The sequence below is a fragment of the Ochotona princeps genome, chromosome 8 (assembly GCF_030435755.1).
Source record: "Ochotona princeps isolate mOchPri1 chromosome 8, mOchPri1.hap1, whole genome shotgun sequence".
In the NCBI taxonomy this organism is placed as follows: domain Eukaryota; kingdom Metazoa; phylum Chordata; class Mammalia; order Lagomorpha; family Ochotonidae; genus Ochotona; species Ochotona princeps.
The window spans coordinates 54,520,715-54,542,005 of NC_080839.1; the positions used below are offsets into that span (position 1 = coordinate 54,520,715).

Below are 21,291 nucleotides of genomic sequence, written 5' to 3' on the forward strand. Positions count from 1 at the left end.
GAACACCTCAGACAAAGTTTCTTTTGTGATCTCCCCAATCGAACTGCCAGACTCAGAACTCTACCCATGAAAAGACAGAAGACAGAACAAGTCAATCAACCACTTCAGCCATATGTTGGCAGTGAAAAACAGGGCAAGCAGAGACTCTAAGATGGACTGTGTCAATCAGTGGATTCTTCAACGACCTCATCGAGCTTGGAGTGGTGAGATTGGCAGCGATTCACAACTGTTGAACTATCAAAACCACTTGGGCAAGACCCTCGGAGCATGCCCGCACATCAGGGACCTGGGGTGGGTGGGAAATTGGGCTGTGCTTCTCCCTTAAAACCCCCTTTACTTCAGATACATGAAGAAAACAATGTGGAAGTAATAGTCTTAACCACTTTCCTGTAGCCCTTGAACCTTTTTACCCTAATTAACTATTTAAAGATTGCCAAAAATATGATAAAAAAATGGAAAAAGTTAAAAATTTTTCTTTTCTTGCCATCTCACTCTGGACCAACTGGATGTGACTCCCAGTTGACTGTGATGCTGGGTGTGACTTCGCCTCAGGCAATTTGCAATCAATCCAGCATCTGATGTGTGGGCAACTGTGGTTGCAATGTGGAGATAAGAGGAGAAAAGCAATGTGGAAAAGTTTGGGGAGGAGATAATTAACTGGAAGGGTCTGTCCCTCAGGGAGAGAAGCTGATTTTCTGCTCCCATGGACAATTGTTTTATTTTTTATTAATTGTTTTAATTTTTTATGATTTTTACATAGTTGATCAGGGCAATAAGGGTCAAGGGCTACAGGAAGGTGGGTAAGATCACCATTTCTACATTCTCTCTTGGACCAATTACTTTGTGTGCTTTTATTAAATTTTCCCAACCAAAGTCCTGCATGGTAGGGGTTGCTATCCCAATTACAGATGAGTATACTGAGACTCAGAGACCCCAAGTTGAAGTTCATATAATAAAAAATGTCAGCTCTCTTTTAATCAGGTTCTGAGTGCAGTGTTTTCATATATATATATATATATATATATATATATATATATATATATATGTATATATATATCTTTTATGTTTTATCAGGTTGCTGCAGAGTTGAGAAAAATCTTTCTAAGGTTTATAAGCTGACCAAGTCCACTTCAGTGCATCCGCAGGTCCAGGAACATGCAGCAAACCTGAGCCAGTGGAATTGGCCAACCAGTTCTTTCCATGCTCTGACTAGGCACTTGACACCCTCTTCTGGTTGTCATGCTCCGTTTGTGCATCAGGACATGCTGTTCACTCACAGAACAGCAACTTAAGAGGCCCACTCCTAATACATGCATTCCAAGGTTGGACCACACATATTGTGCTTTTCCATGTGGCTACGGTTTCAGTCTAGTGGTCTAGTTGGGGATTCCAAGAAATTTTGCCTGGAGTGCCAACCAGTGCAGAGTCAGGTTTGGTCTGTCACTTATACCAGTCAATGCACGTGCCAGTGGATGTAGCTACCTGGTCAACCCCATACCTCATGCAAACCAGTGGGTGCTGTGGTCCTGCCCAGTCAGCCCACTACAGACTCAGTGCTCATGCACACCAGTGGGTGCCACATCCTAGTCAGGGTGACTCCCCAATAATCCCCACCAAGCCCACCCAGCCCTGGTTTTTGTGCCTTCCAGCATCACCCCTAGCTTTGGTTCTTGTGTTCACCAGCAGTATGTATAGCCTAGCAGTATTGTGCCCACAGTTCCCCTGCCAGGCATGTTCCCAGACCCAGATCTTGTAGGGGATACTGCAGTTAGGCTTTACATGGCTCACACCCAGGCTTGGCACTTGCCAGCAGGTGCTGTGGTCTAGTCCATCTGGCTTGCATCCATTCTGGCTTTCTTGCATATCAGTAGGTATGACAGTCTAGCCCAGCCTGGCCTTCCCCCAGGCCCAGCTCTCATGCTTACTTGTGGAAGCAGCAGCCCATCAGGGGAGTTCAGGAGTTTCAACTACCAGGCCTATTCCCAGACCTGAAACTTGCACATGCCAATGGGACCTTGTGGTTCAGTCTGAGATGAGCTGCCCTCAGTCTTGACATTCAGCAACAAGTGCTACAGCCTGACTCAGCCCAGCTTGCCCCAAGTGTAGCTCTCACCACATACTCTTACTGCTTAAAATGATTGGCACTTGTGTATATTTTATTGGGAATGTTTTAGTAGGGTACTAAATATGTATATATAAATAATAATGTAAACATATTAGGGGATACAAATTTTAAAAGAGATTCAAGTATTCAATGAAAAAAAATCTTGGAAACCATAGGCTGAGAAGATTATGATAAAATGACCTATATAGAAATACCCAACTTTATCATAAACAAGTTAATCTCTCATTATCATTGAGAAGACATTTTCCAGGTCATCGTTGTGACCATATTGGCCACGCTATCAGAACATCAGTTGGAAATAAGTCTTTGGAAAGACTTTTTTCTTCCAGGATGATTTGACTTTTACAGCCCTTTGAGGGTCTTCCTCTATTCCAGATGGTTTTAACAAAGCTGCAACAATTGGACTCCTCCAGCCTTCTAGCACCTCTCTCCATCCTGCAAGGCACCACAGTATGTGGGAGGTAGGGGTGGTGAATGGAACAGTCTGGCCTAGATTTAGCCTCTCTGGGTCACAGGAGGAGGGTGTCCTGGCTGAAAGATGTTTAGTTTTTTTTTTAAAGATTTATTCAGTTTATTACAAAGTCAGATATACAGAGAGGAGGAGAGACAGAGAGGAAGATCTTCCGTCCGATGATTCACTCCCCAAGTGAGCTGCAACGGGCCGGTGCGCGCCGATCCGAAGCCGGGAACCAGGAACCTCTTCCAGGTCTCCCACACGGGTGCAGGGTCCCAATGCCTTGGGCTGTCCTCTCCTGCTTTCCCAGGCCACAAGCAGGGAGCTGGATGGGAAGTGGAGCTGCCGGGATTAGAACCAGCGCCCATATGGGATCCCGGGGCTTTCAAGGCAAGGACTTTAGCCGCTAGGCCACGCCGCCGGGCCCCTTTTTTTTCTTTTTGGCAGAGCCAGGGTGGGTGATGACACAGCTAAAGACAGACAAGTCAGAGGGTGGAAGGAGCTATACCTCACAACGATCTCACTGCCTCACTGCAGCTCAGTGGTGATGTCCTGTTGGGACCACGCCAGAGACCACCAAGTACAGGATTCTAAAAAGTGAAGCAGCATTCGTATTCTTTATAGGTATTAAATGGGAGCAGATAGCCAGAGGCATACACACCTCAACCAAAAACATTCTTTTTATATCTGGCTTTCTGTGAATTTTTACTGATCCAAGGCATGTGTTTTTTTAAAATTAGCACATGTAGTGCAAAAGCTCAAAGCAACGTGCTGTTGTGGTCCATAAAGTCATTCCTAGGATAACTATGGTTCATTTTGCATGCTTCACATGAGTGGGAGGTTGCAGAAGGAACCCCAGGAAGCTATGGAGTTGAAAAGTTTGAGAGTGCAGGAAATGACTGTTCCCAAAAGAACAGCAAAGCCAGAGAAGAATGTGAGATATGTCTCCCTTTTTCATCACTGTTCTAATACCATGGTTCAATTTATTTTTAGCTTCCCACAAAGGGGAGTTTTGCATGTCTGTTCTTATTGCTCTTACCTTCATATTGAGGGGGAAAAGAGCTACTGTCCACTGGTATGTCAGTGATAAACCAAGAAAGAAAAAGGAACAATCCACTGATGGGCAACGGATACCTTCGATTGTAGGATTATTAAATTTGGTGTCACTAGTCAGAAAAATGAACCAAGGAAGGAAATAACTCATGAGCACATGAAAAGATGCTCATTATCATTAGTCAGGGAAGCACAAATTAAGCCACTATGAAATAAATGCCATCACACATTCACGAGAACAGATAAAATTAAAGGCTGGGGCTCACCACCCAAGCATCAATGAGGCTATGAAGCAATTGGAACGCTCAGATATTACTGTTGGGAATGAAAATAGTTCAGAAAATGCCTTCTGGGAAAGGGCTTGGTAGTTTTTAATAAAGCTAAAGTCTATTCAGTATGTGACACAATAAGATGCCACTGGGCTTAGAAGTCCTTCCCTGCTCCCATAAAAGCATGTTTGCAGAAAGACCAGATTGTGTATATTCATATAAACTTTATTTGTAATAATGCATGTAATCACTGCGTATTACAAGCGATCAAACCAAGTGAGTTGATAAGTTACAGTATATTCTAACCATGCTATATTAGTCAAGAAAAATGAAATGAATTAATACGCCCCATGTCTCAGATGAGATTTAGAAACATGTCCAGAAAAAGAATCCAGAATTTAATAAGTGTAAACAATCTATGGAGATAGAGAACAGTTCTGTGGTTGCCTGGGGCCAGGGCTCAGGTGTCTGGGAGGACTGAGCGGGAAGGAACAGGAGGGAAGATTCTGGAGTAATTCATATACGTGTTCCATATTTTGATTGTGGAAGGGGTTATACTAGTGTGCCAATTTGTCAAAACTCATCAAACTGAGCTGATTAAAGGAGTGTGTTTTGATGTATGTGATCTATATTTCAATGAAGTTAATACAAGAAAAGTTACAGAAGAAATATAAGAAACAGATTAAATTACTGTTTTCCTTCCATGAAACCATCTCCCTCCACCCCATGGGAGACACTTGTTCATGTTCTTGGCTAAGTCAGAAGTTGCACCAATTTCAAGAAGTCTATGTTTTAGAAGCTGCCTTAAGCAGCTTTTAAGGAAACTAGAAACAAAAGAGCATCTCTTCTAGCTGGGTTCCCAAACCCACTGAAGCTGAGCCCTTGTGAAGTACCAGCTCCTGTGCAGAATGATTTCCTTCGGGCCCTCACTCCGTTCCCTGGCTCTTCCCTTGAACAACTTCAGGCGGGTCTGGTTAGCTGTGGCCTCAGATAGATCATTGCACCCCTCGCCAGCTCTCTGCATCCGGAGGAGGTTCCTGCTCTGAAAGCCTGTCCAGCCTCCAGACTAGGTGGGAGGGTACGAGGGATAGGTGGCTATTACTTCCACATCCCCAGTAAGCTGCTCTCTGTAAAAAAAACCAATTGGTCACCCTTCCACCTCATTTTTTTTTTTCTTTTATCAATCCAAGAAGCTAGATGGAAGAGTCCATATCTGTGAGTACTGCAACTGTTATGTAGGTCATATTCTTAATTAAGTGCTACTATGTAAACTGTAGATTTGTAGCAATAGAAAGTTGGTTACCTTTTTACGTTAGAATGAAAAGGGAAACGAAGCCGGACTCAGAGCCAAAGCTCAGTGGAGAAATTACTGCTTTCATGTGCCAGTAAGTTGTTCCCTAAGTGGAATAAGCACTTTTCTAGGCCATTCCCATGGATTTATCTTGTACAGACATCACACTGTTTCCAAAGCCCAGCTTAAATTACTGTTTTCCTTCCATGAAACCATCTCCCATCACCCCCTAGCCCCACCCCATGGGAGACATTTGTTTATGTTCTTGGCTAAGTCAGAAGTTGCACCAATTTTAAGAAGTCAATGTTTTAGAAGCTGCCTCAAGCAACTTTTAAGGAAAATAGAAACAACAGAAAGAGAACAAAGAGTTAGTCCCTAAGGATATTAAATCTTAGGTGGTATGAGCTGATTGTATGGCTCCAACTGGGAATCTTTCCATGCCTCCCTGGTCAGGGCTGGAAGTCAGGCACATGGGGATACTCTCCTCCCATTCACTGAGTAGGTGACGTTTAGCACAGCAAAAAGCTCCATTTTCTCACTGGTTAAATGAGAATTATATCATTTTCTTAACCTGCTGCAGGGAGTAAAAAGGTTCCACTGAGATACTAGATCTAATAAGTCTAAGGCTTGGCCTTGCATGGCCTCCTGTCTCATCCCCATTTTTGTTCCTCCTCCCTCCCTTCCATTCTCCCCTACTTGCTTTTCTTCCTCTGCTTTCTCCCTTCACATCATATCTGAAGGCAGAAAGAACTTTATTTTTAAAAGTTTATTTTTATTGGAAAAACAGTTTCAGAGGGAGAAGGTGGGAGAGAAGTATCTTCCATCTGCTGTTTCACTCCCCAAATGACTGTCATGGCCGTAGCTGCGCCAATCTGAAGCCAGCAGCCAGCAGCCAGTAGCTAATTCTGGGTCTCTACGTGGTCCAGGGTCCCAAAGACCTGGGCCAGCCTTTGTTGATTTCCTATTAGTAGGGAGCTGGATTGGAAGTTAAGCAGCTGAGATTCAAACTGGCACCTATATGGGATGTCAATGGTGCCTGCCAAGGCTTAGTCTGTTACCACCTTGCCAGCCACAGATTGTGTAAACTTCAAGCCGGTGTGAAATTTGGACAAGCCCCCAGAGGGCCCCATAACATTGCTCAATCCATGTTTGGTTATTTACAACCGAAACACACACTGAGTCCCTAGCATTGAAGAACACAAGAAAAATAAAAATGGTTACAGAGTCAAAATAAATAATGGAATTAGTGGTTTGGCTAGAATATCACTGTGTACATGCCTGGGATCTTTAAAAAATTAGGATGGTCTGTGCTGGGTTTGAGATGACTTCTAGATCCCATGGGGTGGGGCCATGCTGTCTGGCTGAAGAGACTGCCCCACAAGGCCTCTGCTAGAGCCACATTTGGGTGGCATTCATAACTTGTAATGCCATTCTCACATGTCATTTTTTGCAGATTACTGTCCCAGTTAGGTTCCCCAGTCTTAAATTATTTGGGATGTGTAAAACGTGTTCAAGTGGGAGGCAAAGTATGCTTTCACTATTCACATGTAAACCTTGTTTGCCAAAGCACAAGTATTCTATTTAAAGATGAACAATAAGTTATCTTAGAGATCTAACCAAATCCCAACTTTATAAGCAATTTCATAGTACAGTTGGCTTAAGTTGCTCTATTTTATACAGTATATACATTGTAAAAACTTGTTTAAAAAAAAAAAGAAATCTACTACTTCTAGTGTTTCCTGCCTACAAAAGTGGTTTAAAGCACTGGATAATACAGTGAGGAGTAGATTTTTTTTAAAAGATACATATCTACAATTTATAATTTCTCTCTGAAAACATAAAACATGGACAAAATGCAACAGCTTTCAAAATATTGGGCAGCAGAAAAGGAGGGCTAGGTGTCCCTGAGAGATGTGTAGCAGAACTGAGGAAAAGAGGAGCCCGGCACGCTCCCCGAGTTAAAGAGACAAAGCTGAGAATTAGAGGAAGACCTAAAGCAGGGAGAAGAATTAAATGAAGCCACCAACCAACTTAAGGTAAATGACCTTTAAAAATAGGAGAGGACCCGACAGGTTCTAAACCTGGCAGCCCTACTTCCCATCCAGCTCCCTGCTTGTGGCCTGGGAAAGCAGTCGAGGGTGGCCCACAGCCTTGGGACCCTGCACCCATGTGGGAGACCTGGAGGAAGCTGCTGGCTCCTGGCTTCAGATTGGCTCATCTCTGACCAGCACGGCCTTTGGGGAGTGAATCATCGAAGGAAGATCTTCCTCTCTGTGTTTTCTCCTCTCTATCTGCCTTCCAAATAAAAACAAATAAATAAATATTTAAAAAAATGAGAGTATTTCATAATGTTGTAGACAAAGGAGTTAAAAGAAAGGTTTATTTTGGTGCAAAAAATTAGGCTTCATGCATAGATTTTCCACAACATATATATTTTCATGAAATTTTTTTAAGAAAAAAAACTTTTTTAGGAAAAACTATTCAACATAGTCCTAGAGGTACTCGCTGAGGCCATAAGACAAGAAAAAGAAATCAGAGGAATCCAAATGGGAAACAAAGAAGTCAAACTCTCACTATATGCAGATGATATGATTCTTTATGTAGAAGAGCCAAGAGACTCAATACAGAGACTGCTAGAACTTGTACAAGAGTTTGGTAGAGTGGCAGGGTACAAAATTAATGAACAAAAATCAACAGCCATAGTGTATGCGAACAGCCCCAAGATGGAAAAAGACTTAACCAGCAAGATACCATTCAAAATAACAGAGAAAAGTATGAAATATCTGGGAATAAATCTAACCAAAAATGTAGGAGACTTATTTGAAGAAAACTACAAACTGCTTAAAAAAGAAATTGAACAAGACCTCAAAAGATGGAGTAACATCCCATGCTCCTGGATAGGTAAAATCAATATCATTAAAATGTCTATACTGCCAAAAGCAATATATACATTCAACGCAATCCCAATCAAATTGCCCAAAACATTCTTCATGGAACTGGAAACAATGATCCAAAGGTTCATCTGGAAGCACAAAAAACCACGGATAGCTAGAACCATCCTGAAGAACAGGAAGTTAGCAGGGGGAATCACAGTTCCGGACCTCTGGACATACTATAGGGCAGTGGTTATCAAAACAGCGTGGTACTGGCACAAAGATAGAGAGGAAGATCAATGGAGCAGAATAGAAACACCAGAAGGAAACCCACACAGATACAGCCAAATAATCTTTGACAAAAAGACAAACGACAATCTAGGCAAATGGGAAGGTCTGTTCAATAAATGCTGTTGGGACAACTGGTTAATAGCATGCAGAAACAAAAAAATAGATCCACATCTCTCACCATACACTAAGATCAGATCTAAATGGATAATAGGTCTAAATCTACATCCAGAAACCTTCAAACTTTTGGAAGAAAATGTTGGAAACACACTGGAACACTTAGGGGTAGGCCCTCACTTCCTAAAAAAGACTCCAAATGCAGTAGAAATCAAGACCAAAATAAACAATTAGGACCTCATCAAACTAAGAAGCTTCTGTACAGCTAGAGAAACAATCAACAAAGTAAAAAGGCAACCCACAGAATGGGAGAAGATCTTCGCACACGACATAGGTGATAGTGGGCTGATCTCCAGAATATACAAAGAGCTACAAAACAACCAAAATGTCAAAACAAACAAGCCACTCAAGAAATGGGCACGGGAAATGGGCAAACACTTCACAAAGGAACAAACCCAAATGGCAAATAAACATATGAAAAAATGCTCAAGTTCCCTGGCAATAAGGGAAATCCAAATTAAAACATCAATGAGGTACCACCTAACGCCAGTAAGACTGGCCCACATGAATAAAAGCACCAACAACACTTGTTGGCGAGGTTGCGGGGAAAAGGGATCCCTACTCCACTGCTGGTGGGGCTGCAGGCTGGTACAGCCTCTATGGAAATCAGTATGGAGAATATTCAAACAACTCAAATTCAACATACCGTATGATCCAGCAATAGCACTCCTAGGAATATATCCAGAACACTTGTTTTATGAGAAACCAACATGCACTCCTATGCTCATAGCAGCACAATCAGTAATTGCAAAAACATGGAAGCAACCAAAATGCCCATCAACAGAGGATTGGATAAGAAAGCTATGGTTCATCTACTCCATGGAATACTACTCAGCTATTAAAAAAAAACAAAATGCAGTTCTTTGTGGCCAAATGGGCCAAACTGGAAACCATAATGCTAAGGGAAATGAGCCAATCACAAAAGGTTAAATACCACATGTTTGCCTTAATTTAAGATGATATGATGTTATGTATAACATGTTATGTTTTGAATGTTATATGTTGTGTATAAACTAAAATTGAAGTATAGGTGAGGTGGTCACAGAAGGTGGCTGGGAACTCGCATTTACTTTTAACATATTGGTTACTCATTACTATGTCACTTAATTCCATAATGATGTAAATTTTTGCTGAGGGTATGTTGGAGCTTTCAATTGACTGGGATGATACTCTGCTGGCTCTGTCTTCAGACCAGAGAGGGTATACCTAAGAAGCCGTTGAACTTGACTGGACAATAAGATGCTGGACTCTATGTTTGGTATACGCTTGCAATGGGGGAATCTCAACTGAACTTGAGCTGTGGTTATGCAACAAGGTGGAGGAATCCACCATGGTGGGAGGGTTTGGGGAGGGGTGGGGAGAACCCAAGTATCTATGTAACTGTGTCACATAATACAATGTAATTAATGAAGTTAAATAATAAATAATTTAAAAATAAATAAATAAAAATAAAAAATAAAAAATAAAAAAAAAAGAAAAAAAAGAAAAAAAACTTTTTTAGGAAAAACTGTTAGGAAAAAACTTTTTAGGAAAAGCACTTGTAATATAAGTCTACACTGTGTAACTTAACAATCTCAGAGCCTCCTTTCTGTGCCAGGCACAGTGAATTCCAGGTAACTATATCGAGCCCTAGGTCCAAAGAAGGGTGCAGAAGACACGAGAGTTCAAAACTCAGCTCTGGCCAAGCCAGTACAGTTATCTAATCTCTAATTTATATATTGTAACAATTCATTTTATTTTTCAATGGAAAGGCAGATCTACAGAGAGGAGATACAGAGAGAAAGATCTTCGCTCTGCTGGTTCACTTTCCAAGTAGTTGCAATGGGAGGAGCTGAGCCGATCCAAAGTCAGAAGCCAGGAAAGTGGAGCAGCCAGGATATGAACTGGTACCCATATGGGATCATGGTGCATTCAAGGTGATGAATTTAGCTACTAAGCTATTGCACCAGGCCTAGTTATCTAATCTTGACCATGGCCCTTAAAAAATCGGGGCTGAGAGGCCAGCACAATGACTCAACTAGTTAATCTTCCACCTGCCAGTGCCAGCATCCTATAGGGTGCCTCTTTGTGTTCGAGATACTCTACTTCCCATCTAGATCCATGCTTATGGCCTGAGCAAGCAGCACAGGATGGCCCAAAGCCTTAGGATCCTGAACCCATGTGGAAGATATGGAAGAGGCTCCTGGCTATCTGCTTCAGATTGGCTCAGCTCTGACTGTTGTAGCCTCTTGCGGAGTGAGCCAGCAGATGGAAGATTTTTGTCTTTTTTTCTCCTCTTTCTGTAAATCTGCCATCCCAATAAAAATAAATAAATCTTTTCTAAAAAACAGGGCTGAAACTGCTAAATTGGTGCAGACCAGCACTGTGGTGCAGCAAGCTATTGGCATCCCAAATGAACACTAGTTCCAGTTTCAGCAGCTCTGCTTCTGATCCAGCTCCCTGCTACTGCACTGGGAAAGCAGCAGCCGCTCACATGGGATACCTTGTTGGAGTTCCAGACCCCTGGCTTCAGCCTGGCTCAGCCCTAGAGACCAGCTGAGGATGGAACCAATGGAAGAAAAGCTGTTTCTCCATCTGTCATGATAACTCTGCATTTCAAATAAATAAATCTTAAAACAACTTATTTATTGATAAAATGAGAGGGTCATTTGGTGTAGACAATTATTTTTATGAGCCTGTAAGGATTTTTTTTCATAATTCAAAAGTATGTAAGTTTTACCAAATGAAAAGCTTTCTTCCTCTCAAGTTTTAGTCACAACTGAGAAGTGGTATGGTTTTCGAGGAGGATAATGTTGAAATTACATGGACATCTCAACTCTTTAAAATTTTAATGAAATGCTGACATCTCCTATAGATATTTGAGGAGAAACGTTTTCTAACCATATTCAGGGTTCTGGGTCACAATTCTTCCTTTCCAAAATGATTCAGGGGGATTCATCTTGTTCATTAGGAAATATTAGTAAGTCAGATGTAGTCAAATCAAGGTAAATGTCTAATGACTTCTCTTGAAAACTCTGGCAAAATCGGTCATCTGATGAGAGATACAAGCAGAGGTGCCACAGTAGTGGTGGAGTCTCTGGTGAAGGTTTCCTGGGCGTTTTTCTGCTAAAGTTTCCGGCAATTTTTTCAAAGCACTCTTCTAACAAGCCTGTATTCTTGTTCCCCTTGGACTCCCACAAAGACAACTGGCAAGTGCCTTGAGTGCCCCAATAAGCTGCTTCCATCCCTTCTGCTGTGGAGTGATCTACTTTCCCTTTGATGGAATCACTTCTACCCTTTGGCAGCTGTTGCTTGCTTGTGCTTTGTCCTCAGAATCCTACGGGTAAAGCCATGCTTTATCTCCTCTTGTATCACTGTCAAGAAATGCCTCATGACCGTGACTGCACTTGTTTGAGAGTAGCTGACTTGAGCACAACCATTCGACATCCAGTGAAGACAAAGCTTTCCATTTTTTCCATCAGAATTGTGTAAGATGAACCAAGTGAGATGTGTATAGTATTGGTAAATGATTCTTCTATTAACTGCTAGTCCTTTCCATCAGGACATGTCAAGCTTATCTTTTTCCTGGAAAGTTGATGAAGATAGTCTGTCACTGTAGGCTTTATCTTTTTTTCATTATTCTTTTTTATTTTTAATTTTATTATTACCATTTTATGATACAGTTCCATAGGCTCCTAGCATTTCCCTTATCCCCTCCCCTATTCCCTCCCCCCTCACCTAGTTCCTCTATATCATTACTAAAATATAATTCTTCATATACAGTCATATGTCCATCATTGCGGGCATGGACAATGGCAGAGAGTCCAGCATCCTATTGTCAAGATATAGTGAACAGTTTCATTGTAAGTCCATCTTTGTCTGGAAGTAGAAATGCATACCACATTACATCCTCACATCTGGATGTTAGTCTCCATTTCACAGCTACTGTACATCCCCTTAAATGAAAAGTCATAATACAAAATCAACAATAGAAAGAAAAACAGAAATTTACAATGCCATGAAGTTAAATGACATGTTACTAGATAGGACTGTCTCCATTACACAGCTACTATACATCCCCTTTAAAAAAAGCCACAAAACAAAATCTTTAACATCATTCATCTCCTTCTGCTTTATTTTGGCTCAAAGAAAAGTGATATTGGATTTTGATCTGGCTGCTGCTACTTCTTTTTAAAGATGTATTTATTCGTTTGAAGGGCAGGCCTAGTGAGATGGGGGCATAATCAAATTCCTTCCACTGGTACACTCTTCAACTGGCTGCAATAACTAGGGCTAGGCCAGACCAGGTTGAAGGGAGGAGTCAGAAAACCCATCCAGGTCTCCCATAAGGGTTTTAGGGACTCTGATCTATTATCTGCTGATAGGCCTGTGCTATTGTTCCAACCTACATTAGTTACATGGGAGGTGGAGCAGGTGGGACACAGAGTACAGTTTCAATACGGATTTCTGTCATTATAAATGGTGAAATAACCTGCTGGCCCCATTTCCTTTTAAAATGAGATTCATTTGTAAGCTGCTGATTTATTTGTGGGGACTGACTCTGTAACCTTTTGTAAAGCATCAACAATTTCAACATTCTTCCACCCACGCTCCACCATTGGTATTTGTTCTTGTTTTCATTTCAGATTTCTTCTTGTTCTGATAGTGTTCTTTTTTTAAAAAAAAAAAAGTTTTATAAGAGAGTGAGCGAGAGAGCGAGAATAGCTTTAGCTGATGGTTTGCTGGTTCACTCCCTAAATGTCTGTAATTGCTGGGACTAGTACCAGGTCAAAGTTAGGAGATGGGAATTCAAGTCTGTTCTCCCACGTGGGTGGCAGGAATTCAACTACCAGAACTATTACCTGCTGCTTATCACGCTGTACATTAGCAGGAAGCTAGATTCATGAATGGAGGCAGGATTAAGACCTAGGTACTGCAATATGGGATGTGGCAGCTTAACCACTAGGTCAAACACCCAACCCAGGGGCTCTTTTCAAATTCATCTCTTTTCCTTCTTAGTTACTGAAACTAGATTCTGTTCAGATAAGTTCCAATAAGTTAATATGAGTTTATTTTTGGTGAAAAATATTTTGAAATCTGTGCAGTTTTTTATATCTATTTTCTATGAATTTGTGATGATCTCTCACACATGAAACCTCTAGAGATGTTAGCAGGCTGTGGACTTCATCTGCAAGGCCATGAGCTTGGTCTTAGTGACCCAGCAGGCCAAAATAGCCTTTCAGGAACAGTCTGCAGCTATTCTGTCTTCTCTAAGGTCAAGTAGCCTGAGTAGCAAGTGAAATAACCAAAGAACTTTAGTAAGGTCCTAACGGTTCACTCTGTGTGAAATTCCCTGGAATAAGTGTAATATTCTACAGATAACACCATCATTCAAGAAAAAGTTGATTTGCAAACTTTTAGTTGTCTTCATTGATTATATGATTTGGTGAGAACTGCAATGTAACAAGGTATGACTGAGCGTGTAATGAGGCTGTCGTGATTATTTAGAGGGGTAGTATCATGAGGGGTTGGACAGTTACTTATCTTAACACCCTAGATGAGAAACTGCCAATGAGTCAGAAAATCCCAATACTCTAGACACTGAATTAAAAATATTATATTTTGGGGGGGATCAAGACCTCATTAGAAATAACTATACTGGGCTCGACAGCATGGCCTAGTGGCTAAGGTCCTCGCCTTGATTTCATATGGCTGCTGGTTCTAATCCCGGCAGCTCCACTTCCTCTCTCTCTCTCTCCTCCTCTCAGTATATCTGACTTTGTAATGAAAATAAAATAAATCTTAAAAAAAAAAGAAATAACTATACTGATCATTCAATCTGTGGATGCCAACTTGTCTATTGAAGATACACTGACTGAAGAGACTAAGTAGAAAATTTTGTTACAACAAATATTTATTAAACCTTTATTGTGCTCTAATTGTGAGTCCTAAAGCCCCCTGTCATCCACCAGAGTATTCTTTGATACTGCTCATAGTTCCTAGAAGTCTTTGGAGTGATGCTTACTGGGACAAGTTGTTACACAAAGGCCAAAATATAGCTGGTTCTACATCTTTCACAACCAGGAGGCGTCATCTGTGTCAATCTGCACATTCTTCTGGTTCTTCAGAGACCGAGCGAAACATCCATAGCCTCGTGGGCTCCGCAGATCCATGGAGAGACCCAAGTGGCTCTAGCTGGTAGCTGCAGTGTTGGAGCAGCTGTCAGAGGTCAAGTGGGTAAGACCAGTTTGACTGACTTAGTATGTGAATTAGCCATTATAAAAGACAAGATGGGGGAAATGGTTCCGTTTGATCAACTGATTTCTATAGATCGAAGCTTGAAATATTGAGTACATGTGTGTGCACACACCTGTGTACATGCCTGCCCATGCATGTGAGATAGTGAACAGGAAATTCAAGCTTTGTACATCACTGCTGACTGAGCTCATTTAAAAAGTCATTTACTAGAAATTGGGAAATATTAAAATAAAACAGCTTCAAAGAAATAGAAATGACTCTAGTTTCAGTGTATTTTCTACCAAATGTTTTCTTGGCATATTTTCAGGCAGCTGAGGTCATTTTGCTTTGCATTCACACTAAAGAAGTTCTGTAATAAGTTTTAGTGTTAAAATACTTCAGTATCATTGCATTTTTTAATGTGGCTAACCTCTTTCTCATTGTTGGGCACTGTGTTATACTGTTAGGAACACTCGTGAATAATCATAGGTAGGGCTTTCTTTTTTAGGATTTTTCACTGACATGAAATGATGAGATTAAAGTTAGTGCATTTTAAATGCTTTAAATATATCTCAAATGTTTGAGCCAAAACATTGTCATTGCAAGGCAATATTGCAGCACTGAATGTTTCCTGAAAGAAGATAAACAATTCTCACTAGTGTGATTGTGAAACAATTATTCACATACTGTCATTACTATTTGTTTTTCTTCTTTTTGTTCTCCTCTTCTACCAAAAACTTATTCATGTTTATTCCTTATGCTTTCTAGTTTTCAGCTACATCATTGAAATTGCTTTATGTAAATCTTCACAAGTAAAGAAAATGCTCATTGAGTTTCATTTTGTGGATTTATTTAAACATTTAAAGAAATGTTCTGAAGTCTATAATACATTGATAGGAAAAGTATAAATTATGCATATTCATAGGTGATTCTGGACTGACATAGCAAATAGATTCTCCAAATAACAAGACTGGTTTTATAGTGCTACTAGTTCGATGTTTTCTGCAGAAATGTGTCCTCTTCAATTCTGAGTATATTTCCCTTACATCAAAATAAAGATATAATAGGATAATAAAAACACACATCTGATTAAATTTTAGTAGACCAATCTGATTTGTTGAAGAGTAAGTTCTTTTATTTACCTCTTCAAGGAAGTCATTATATTTTTCACTTCTGTCTGTGCTGCCCGATCCTATCAAGAAAATATAAACACACAATTAAACTTCACACACACTGTGAAAAATGCTTTGAAAGACACATTTGTGACAGTACAGGCATTTTTAAAAAAGAGCATTACAAAGAAATTCCAGACTTGCTTGGAGCAGGCCGTGATCCAGTCTATGAGAATATGGGTAATGTGGGGAGCAGTCTCTAGGTTCCTGCTTCAGTGGGTCAGGAGGTGTGTGCTTCTGGCAGAAGAAAGTCTTGCAGGTAAGCCGACACAGTAACTTCACCAGCATGGTATCAACATCAGTCTTTCCTTTTCAATCATAATAAGTGAAGAAGTCTTAGCCCTAGCAGCAGGATTTGAAGAAATGTGAACTATCCAAATATTTAAGCTGAGACAGCACACAGAATAACCTCAAATGAAAAGTCAAGTGATTGATTGTGTCTCATTCCCTATTTTTTCTATTGGTAGAGACCAGTTCATCCTCATGAAACTTACTCATAGAACAATGCTAAATGGACCGTCCTGACAGATCTTTGGCTGGTTTTGAAGATTTTGCTGCATGGATTTTATTATGGAAATCTTCCTTCATTCCATAGCTCTTTCCCTCACCAGCTGGGAAGTAGCGCCAGTGCTCCCAGGGAGACCAGACGACTGCCATTCTGCGATAGTTCTGTAAAACTTTGCTCAAGAAGTGCCTGCAGAGGCCGCTCTTCTTGTGCTCAGCCCAGTTACATAATTAAAGACCATCATTTTCTGGGATTGCACTGTCAAGAACTCGGGCACCATTTGTCTTTCTCTGTATTCTCAGCGAGGGACAGTCTGGACACTGGGCCACAAAAAAAAAATCATAACCCAAACAGATGGACTCCCCAAGAGAGCCCACATGGATACTGAGGTACTCTGGAGCTCAGAGCTGCTGCTTCTCTCTGATAAATGACCAGAGAATTGTATTTTAATAAGTGATCACTCTTCAAGCAAGTTGTAAAAGTTTAAACCAGTGGTTTCAATTTCTAGTTTCCTTTAGAACACCTAAGAATGACTGACCTCAAATGGATGCTGTAAAATCAGTTATTTTAATAAATAAATAAGAAAATGGAGGTCTAGGGTATAAAGTAAACATCACACACTGGAAGTCTCAAGAGATAATGTATTTTAAAATGCATTTACTTACTTTCATTTTATTTGAAAGGCAAAGAGAGAGATGGAGCAAGAGAGAGCAAACACTTGGGCGAGTCCAGGAACTCAACATCTAGATGTCCCATGTAGATGACAGGAACCCAAGCACATAAACCATCACTTGCTGCTTCCCCAGGAGCACATTACTGAAAAGCTAGACTAGGAAGTGAAGCCAGGACTCAAATTCAGCCGCTCCAATGGGGATGTGTGCATTCTAAGAAATATCATAACCACTGAGCAAAATGTCCATCCTTAAAAAATACATTTTGAATAAATAACAAAAAGAGAAGAGCCAACTGAGTAGAAACAAGAGGTTATAAACAGAGTAACACTCCCTTTCTAAAACTCACGAAAGCATGCTTAGACAGAGGGAAACCATCCTATAACTGTCTTGCTAATATTCTTTAAAAGTTAAAAAGGAAGAATAAACTCTCCAGGTATGGACAGTGCACACAGATATAATTCAATCCAGAAACAAGAGGAAAATAAGGATTTCTAACAAATGAGCCAGCATTACTGGATTTCAGGAAGTGAAATCCTTTGAGCCACAACCTTCTGATCAACCAGAAGGCAGGGTGAAGACTTTTTACAGACTCTATGTTATATAATTGCATCAAATTATGTGTGATAAATATATCTGAAAGCAAGTGCATTAATTTACTTAATCTACTTAGATTACAAGTGCATTAGTTTACTTAATGCATTTAGTAGGACAGAATATGTAAAGCAGGGTGAGGATTCTGTTTGAGTAGCTACCCGTGAGAGCAATGATTCACAAGGAACATCTAACATGGAAATACATCTCAGGACATCACTCAACAGGTACATCCGAAGACAATCACGGTGAACATGAAGAAGTATTGACTTTCCAGGACTCCCAGAGGCCACTTCTTTCAGATGATTCTGGTACATTGTATGCATTATCCTATAGGAGTCTGTTTGTCCTAGATATGTGGTTATTGTCACGTCAAAATATTAAATTAAAAATACAGGGTAGTAAAAGCATATTTGCACATCCTCAGTGTAAAACAAAGTATTACATAAAGCTTTTGCTATTTGAACTTTGTCAGTAGACTCCAAGTTAATGAACTTGACGACTGCCTCCAGGCAAACCACTTTGAGGTTGCCAATGTAGTCATTATTTCATGCGGCAATCATTCTCACACTGTCTAAAACATAGGGACTCCTTTTATTTAGAAAAAAAAAGTGGGGGGAAGTTTCCCGGGACTTGAGATTGTCTTCTAGGGTCAAGAAAAGTCCACATGAAATATTAAAAAGACTGTACTTTCAAGTCCTGGCAAAATAAATCTGTGAACATACATGACTCTGGGCTCCAGAGACCACAAGGCTGACACTCCCAATACCAAGGAACAGAATGATGAGCCTAAAGGTCCCTGGAAGGGCACAGAAGACAGGTCCTCCTGTGCTAGCGAGGCAGCAGAAGTGACCAGTGCCACGTGAAAAAAGCAAACATGCTACACGAGGGTGAGAGACTGACGGCTAGGTTGTCTTCAGTGTGATTAGTGCTGCTGCCAGACACTGTGGACATGAACGCACTGGTCAGCAAGATCACACCGCCAACAGAAATAGGAAGCACTGCCCACCACCACTCCATCCTATTTTTCTCCTGGAAACATAGTCCTCAGAATACCTTTGCCACTAAACAAACAACCAACCTACTAAAACTGTGACTGGATATATATTTCTGAAAATCAACATATTGTGGGCAACATTTGCTCATGCTGCTTCCATGATTACAGAAATCTTGCACAATGCCCAGATGTCTTAGTTAAATTTATTTTGAGTCCTATTCATTATAACTAGACACACCATCCTTTTTTGTTTGTTTGTTTAAGATTTATTTTATTTTGGGCCCAGTGCCGTGAACTAGCAGCTAAAGTCCTCGCCTTGAACACATCAGGATCCCATATGGACGCCGGTTCTAATTTTTTTTAAGATTTATTTGTTTTTATTGCAATATTAGATATATATAGAGAGGAGGAGAGACAGAGGAAGATTTCCATCTGATGATTCACTCCCCAAGTGACTGCAATGGCCGGTGCTGTGCCGATCTGAAGCCAGGAGGCAGGAGCTTCTTCCAGGTTTCCCATGGGTGCAGGACCCCAGGCTTTAGGCCATCATTGACTGCTTTCCCAGGTCATAAGCAGGGAGCTGGATGGGAAGTGGGGCTGCTGGGATTAGAATTGGTGCTTATATGGAATCCTGGTGCGTTCAAGGCGAGGACTTTAGCCATTAGGCTACTGCGCTGTGCCCGCACCATTCTTTTTATTTGCATGGTACTAATGTTTTTATTCTTTCAATCAATTTTCTTGAGCGTGTATTATAAGGTAGGTGGTACAGTCAGCACTAGGAATAGAATGGAAAATGAGGGAGACCACTTTGCTACTTTCATGGAACAAGCACAGATAACCATACACAACCTTGCTAAATGGTATGAAGGAAAAGTATGAGGGGCTTTCTTGCCGGAGCTATCAGGAAAGTCTTTCTGCATGAAATCACATTGACAGTAAGACCTAAAGCATGGGAGGGACAAAGCTAAGTAGAAATTGGAGGAGTTGTGGGGAGAGTGTGTCAGAAGGTAGGGACAACAAAGGACAGGGAGGAACAAGATGCAAAGGAGGGGAGAGAGGACGTACGCAGCCCAGAAGACAGGTAGGAGTGAGATCACAGCTTTCAAGGACACGCTAACATGTTTGGACCTCATCCTAACAGCAGAAGGTTTTAGGCAAGAATGTGACATGTTGGGATTTATGTTTATTATTTGTTTTAACCGCTATTGAGAGGCAAGGGGACTGTGAGACCAGCCGGCAGGCTCTCACAACTCCACGTCCCAATGAAAGCAGAGGATACTCTGTCTTGAGGATCAGCAATGGAGAAAAGCAAGTGGTGGGTGATGTTTACTCCTAGTGACTGGGTGTATGTGTGGATCGGGACAGGGGGAGAGGGCAGCATGAAGGATAATCTCCAGGTCACCCAGTCGGATGGATATAGGAAGCACTTACTAAATGGGAAGGTGGAAGAAGAGATGCCAAGCCCTGGAGACCATTAATTACATTTAGGACTGAGAGTTGGATGTTTGAGATATATCCAAGCAGGAATGCCACATAAGAAGTTGGCTTATCAGGGCCTGTTTTGAGAAGATTTAGAGATGCAAATCTGAGGCTTTCTGGCATGTAGTCACCAACTGAAGCCATGGAGGACAGGTCTGAGAGAAGGGAGGAGAGAACGAAGGGAAGAAGACAACACACTTGCAGATGAAGACTGAACCCTGAGGAAGCGCAATATTTAGCCTTCCTGTGCCAGTTCTAGACATCACACCTAAACATTTGCATGTCACATCATTGCATGCTCTTTTTCATCACCATACTGTACTTTAACCTTAATTCTAGTAAGAATGCATAGATTCTGATGTTAAAAACAATCACACACACTCCAAACTGACATCATTCAGGAGAGATACTAAAGATGATCTGGTCCCTATCAACAACATGGCTTAAGCAATCAGAGGGACAAAAATCTGTTTCTTGCTGAAAAAAATGTCACACAAAACTCTTTCCTCTGGAGAAGACTGCTGCTGAGATTGTGCTGCTTTGCACCTGCTTTTAGTTGCTGGAAACAACTGAGAGATCAAAGTTCAAGAAAAAGACAACCCCCGTTGGAAATAAAACATCCAGAAGATACATATTCAGAGCCTGGGAACTTGTTCAAGTGGATTAGAAGAGAGAGAAAAAAGCCTGATCAGTCCTCACAAGAGACACATGAATCTAAAGTTCTGTGGCAGAACCTATTTCACTTCTGCCTCTGTCCACGACCCATGCTTGCCCATGCCTCCACAGCAGAGGTCTTTCAAAGTCCACCTCTCTTGCCACCTGATTCCTTACTGGAGAAAACAGTTCCCCCTTCTTCCAAATTTCTGTAACTAAAAGTTTTATGTGTCAGTTTTCATGCCTCTCCTGTGGATATACTCCAACATCATGCTTTCTGCCATTCTTTAAGCCCTAGACAGCAATGGACCAGCTTATTTGTTTATATTGCAGACCACAACAGAAATTGGACTACCTGTCGTCTGCTGTTGCTACAGTCTTTCTTTCTGCTATGATTTACAGGTTGATAACATTCGGCAGCATGCAAAGGGAGCAGGAAAATAATTGCCTTTTTCCTTTTGTTCTTGCAATAC

At 41.0% G+C, this 21,291-nt stretch overlaps 1 protein-coding gene across 5 annotated transcripts in view; it reads right to left on the minus strand.

Annotated features, from left to right (window-relative positions):
- Window positions 1–4,773: 4,773 nt before the first annotated feature.
- Window positions 4,774–21,291, minus strand: part of RMDN2 (regulator of microtubule dynamics 2) — a 63,616-nt gene continuing 47,098 nt past the window's right edge. For 2 of the 5 annotated variants that reach the window (XM_058668065.1, XM_058668060.1), the window contains 2 exons: window positions 15,889–15,938; window positions 4,774–5,028 (listed from right to left, as the gene is read on the minus strand). In XM_058668065.1, the coding sequence (XP_058524048.1) occupies window positions 4,968–5,028; window positions 15,889–15,938 (111 nt within the window). In that variant the 3' untranslated portion in view covers window positions 4,774–4,967. Of the gene's footprint in view, window positions 5,029–13,672; window positions 13,795–15,856; window positions 15,939–21,291 lie in introns of those variants that run through there. The other 3 variants (XM_012926246.3, XM_058668062.1, XM_058668061.1) reach the window with 2 other exon arrangements.